The following is a 5,000-nucleotide window of genomic DNA, read 5'->3' on the forward strand; positions in this document are numbered from 1 at the left end:
AGGATCCTGCCCATCTCCTGGCCAGGGGAGGGAGGATGCAGCAGTAGACAGGATGGGACAGCGACACGCCTACAGTACGTAGACAGACGGCTACACAGTCTGCTGGTGTCGGTCTGGTCACCATAGGACGAATCCACAACTGAGAAATGCATCCAAGTCGTTAAGGGGATTCTAGTGCAAATCTCCAGTTAGCATTCATGTCTATGTGAAAAGAGAGACGCTATAATGCAATCGTACACTTGCATTCAATGGTACACACTTCCTCTCAGCAAATGAAACCTTTACAAGCAATGATGACAGCTGAAGTGTTCTGTCAGTGTGTGCAAATTAGCCATGTCCTTCCTTCCTTCCTTCCTTCCTTCCTTCCTTCCTTCCTTCCTTCCTTCCTTCCTTCCTTCCTTCCTTCCTTCCTTCCTTCCTTCCTTCCTTCCTTCCTTCCTTCCTTCCTTCCTTCCTTCCTTCCTTCCTTCCTCCTTCCTTCCTTCCTTCCTTCCTTCCTTCCTTCCTTCCTTCCTTCCTTCCTTCCTTCCTTCCTTCCTTCCTTCCTTCCTTCCTTCCTTCCTTCCTTCCTTCCTTCCTTCCCTCCTTCCTTCCTTCCTTCCTTCCTTCCTTGCTTCCTCCGTCCCTTCCGTCCTTCCTTCCTTCCTCGGTCTGGTGCGTACCCATGCCCAGGTGTGTTCCGATGATGCAGTCGTCGGAGCTCCTCTCTCTGACGCTGCTCCTGTAGGAGGTTCCGGTCACGCGCACCGACCTGCTCCTGCGATGGAGCTCTGGACCCAACGCTGCCTCAGGCTCCGGCTCCGCTGGGGGTACACACACACACACGGACGCACACACACACACACACACACACACGGACGCACAGACGCACGCACACACACACACACACACACACGCACGGACGCACACACACACACACACACACGCACGGACGCACGGACGCACTCACACACACACACACACACACACACACACACAAAGGCACATATGTGGGCATACATACCAAAGATTAAAAAAATAAGGAAGTCGCACACTCACATTTTCTCCTCTGCTGTGATTTTAATGAACCAATGTTTCGGCAAAGAGCCTTTGCGTTTTTCACACACACACACACACACACACACACACACACACACACACACACACACATACACACACATACACACACACACACATACACACAGGCACACATGTGGGCACACACATCAAACAGACACACACGTAGGCATACTGTACACGTAGGCAGGCACAAACACACACGCACACATACATGTACACACACAGGCACACGTGGGCACAGCAGCTTACTTGGTACTTACTTTCAACAGAAAAGTTGAATTATGTAATATCCATATTACATTATTCATATGAATCTATTTACATAACAGTACCACCTCTGAGTTATGGGATTCAATAAAACAACTCGACTCCAAACCCTTGCATACCAACGAGTTAGTAACCAGATGTTTAGATAAATCCACTGAGATGACAATTCCCCAAACACACACACACACACACACACACCGTACCTGCGGTCTTGAAGCCGAGAAAGCGGGAGATCTTGCTCTGGCAGTGCTCCTGCTCGTCGTAGGTCAGCAGCTGGTAGATGAACTGCCAGATCAGCTGCTTGGCTGGAGTGTCCAGCACCGGGTACACATCCACAATCAGCGTGTCCACGTTCCTGAACACACACACACACACACACACACACACACACACACACACAAACACACACAGCCCAGGGAATCACGTTAGAAACTCAGATTTTTTTTTTTTTTTTAAGATTCTCAAAAGCCTGACAGGCTGTTTATCTCTCCTTCTCTCCCTCTTCACTTGGTAAATGGTAAATGGACGGCACTTATATAACGCTTTTATACAAAGCGCTTTCCAAGGTTCCAAGGTGCTAACCTGCTCATTGGGAGAAATTCTGGGGTTCAGTGTCTTGCCCAGGGACACTTCGACGTGTGGACAGGAGGAGCCGGGATTCGAACCGCCCACCCTACGATCATAGGACGACCCGCTCTACCTCCTGAGCTACAGCCGCCCCATATAACTTCCTCCCCATCCTTCTCACACTCTCTCCATCCCTCTTTCTCTCTCACCTTTGCTGTAATAAATTCTTGGTATGGATTTACAGCTACGTACTCTCCCACGCCCCCCCCCCCCCCCCCCCGCCCATCCCTCTCACCTGTGCTGGAAGAAGGTCTCCAGGGACTTGCAGACGGTGTACCTCTCCTGCATGGTCAGCAGGTGGTCCAGCTGCTGGCTGAAGGTGCGTCCGTGGACCTTGATGCTGGGCGGCAGGATCTCCGCCACCCACTGGAGCGAGCTGAGGGCCGGCGAGCGGGACCTGGGTGGGGGCAGGCCCGGGGGCGCCAGCGGGTGGGAGTCCTCCGGCTCCATCTGCTCCGAGGGGGTGTAGTCGGCCGGGCCGTCCTCCACCACCAAGGTGGGCATGGCTCCGCTTCCCTGGAGCATGGACACCACTTTCTCGTGGGAGCAGTTCCTGACGGAGACGGAGACAGACGCTGCTCCTTCAGTGCGTCTCCCAGAGGCGCTGACCTCTGTGGATACGCCTTCAACGCCTTACAAGATGCATCCCGTCATGGTAATGACTCGTTCTAGTGCGCCTATAAAAGGTTCCCTATCCACTATCCTTCATATCTAAAGCAATAGCTAGTTCCATGCAGATCCTCATACCGATGCTCAGTACCCCTCTTTTTTTGTTCCCAAAATTTCTAAAGAATCTGGGCGCCAGGAGTTTAAATTTAAAGTCCCATCTGACTGAAATAACCTGCCTGGCTCTCTCCCATCCATCTCTTCACTGTGCATTTTAAGCGCATCACTATTTGCTCATCTGAAAACAACTTGTTCTTGTTTCTGATTGTGTTCTTTTTTTAATGGTATGTGGGTAGTGAATGTGAGGGTGATGCACTTGAAAACAAGATGATTCATCTCAAGGGCTTTATCCTTCAATTAAGTTCAATAATGCGTCACCATTCACCTTCTGGCTTTAGCCTTCCCTCCACGCAGAGAGACAGACAACCGAAGGGACAAACTAACAAAACGAACAAACAAACAAACAAACAAAACGAACAAACAAACCAACAAACTAGCAAACCCACAAACTCCTCCTCACTCTCTCTGCCTTCATCCTCCCTGCAGCTACTCCTCTCAGCTACTCCTCTCAGCTCCAACCTCTGACCCCTGACCTCTGTCGTGCGCTCCTGAAGACACAGATCTCCACCGCAGCGCTGCTGCTGCTCACTCCTTCTAACTGTGACCCCGAGCGCAGGGGCGGAACAACGTTCCTACGCTACAGCCGCCTCATAGAGGCCGATACTGACTGAGCCTCCCTGAACAAACACTGATACAATAGTACTATAAGAATAACACGATTTCAGGCAAGTTGTATTATTATCTCAGCTCTGTACATACACACACACACACACACACACACACATACACATACAGTACACGCACGACACAACTAGACTCTCAACATGGCCAGACTAATAATGATTTTGACGTCTTTTAATAATTTTAAACTCGTTCTGGAATAGTTAATTGCCTTATGACAAAATTACTTTCTTGATTTGCAAAATTATGTTTTAAATTGACAAACATCATATGTGTATGGTCATGGCACAATTCAAATGGTCAAATGGGATCAAGAAATTATTTGTTTATCATCATTGACTAGTATACATATTTTCTCCGGTACATATTTTTTCAGAAATAAGGTCCCATGGGATGGCTCTTCCTGCTTCCGTTTAAGCACTCTATGGGTGAGAAATCTGCTGAATGTGTTTGTGGAGTGCACGCTTCTGAGGACGGTACTGCAGTCAAAAAACGACTTTTCCAGACGTGCACAGTAAGCTCAACGTGAAATCATATAATGGAGAGGGGTCGTTGCTGCCCTCTGGTGGTCGGTCGGAAGTATTAATAACTCCTATACACTCATTATGAAAGAGAAACATAATTTTTGGATCCAGCCCATAATTCAGATTCGCTCCAAAATCTAATCAGGTCCAGGGTACCTTCGGGCAAAATATATATATCAAGTATGAACGTCATAGGGTTATTTGTTTTCGAGTTATGGTGTGAACAAGACCCATCCAGCCACAAACCCACTTACATACAGACAGCAGTGAAGACCCTACTTAACTAACCTCATGTCCAGTCCGTTGAGGAAGAGGATTCGATCCCCAGGTTTGAGGCCACACTCCTCAGCGGGGCTGTCTGAAGATGGATGGGAGGGAGGGATGAGAGGAGGAGAAGGAAGACGAATAACCCACATGCGTTCCAACCACCATGTCACTTCCTGTCCTACATAAATTTGAATATAGAGTGACATGTGAACATTCCGGTGGATGAGTATCTGTCTTGATACAGAATGCTGTTCATATGTCCTGCGTTGGAGTTCGAAGATAAGGAATAATGGTATCTCATCTCATCTATCAAATAGATGGTATATATTATTACTATTTTTAACCTTTATTTAGCCAGGGAAGCCCATTGAGACCAAGGTCTCATTTAGAATGGTGTCATGGTTACACAATACATCATAAGCAATATAAAACGGTATAAAACAATATAACTGATATAAAATCACATTCATACATTTTACACATGTAAATACAATGACAACATTATCCAAAACGTACTGTATGCAGACTCCCATGCTCTAGAAGCACTATAACTAAAAGCATTCTTTCCTAGTTCGGTTTTGACTATGAGGACCTCAAGAGTCAACCAGTCTTGAGACCATGTCTGGTGATGACTAGCATGCCATGAGGGATGTTATGTAGCTTTTGTAAGATAGCTTTATACTGTACATATACAGGAGCCTGTGCTGTGCTCTCCTATAGCGGCCAGGGATGGGACACCTCCTGCCTGATACAAAATTACAGTGGAGCGTTCTAAAATTATCACCAGTGATAAAAATTAAGTGCTGAGTGATAGACAGTGTCAAGCTGTGTCAAGGTAGTAGGGGCAGC

At 47.5% G+C, this 5,000-nt stretch overlaps 1 protein-coding gene across 1 annotated transcript in view; it reads right to left on the reverse strand.

Annotated features, from left to right (window-relative positions):
* grid2ipb (glutamate receptor, ionotropic, delta 2 (Grid2) interacting protein, b) overlaps positions 1-5,000 on the reverse strand; it is a gene marked incomplete at both ends in the record, with an annotated part of 29,579 nt that overhangs the window by 8,048 nt on the left and 16,531 nt on the right. Inside the window, 4 exons of the mRNA XM_084456156.1 lie at positions 663-803; positions 1,530-1,681; positions 2,189-2,506; positions 4,173-4,242. Coding sequence (XP_084312282.1) covers positions 663-803; positions 1,530-1,681; positions 2,189-2,506; positions 4,173-4,242 — 681 coding nt within the window. The remainder of the gene's footprint in view (positions 1-662; positions 804-1,529; positions 1,682-2,188; positions 2,507-4,172; positions 4,243-5,000) is intronic.

Source organism: Borostomias antarcticus (assembly GCF_949987555.1).
Source record: "Borostomias antarcticus genome assembly, chromosome: 22".
Taxonomy (NCBI): domain Eukaryota; kingdom Metazoa; phylum Chordata; class Actinopteri; order Stomiiformes; family Stomiidae; genus Borostomias; species Borostomias antarcticus.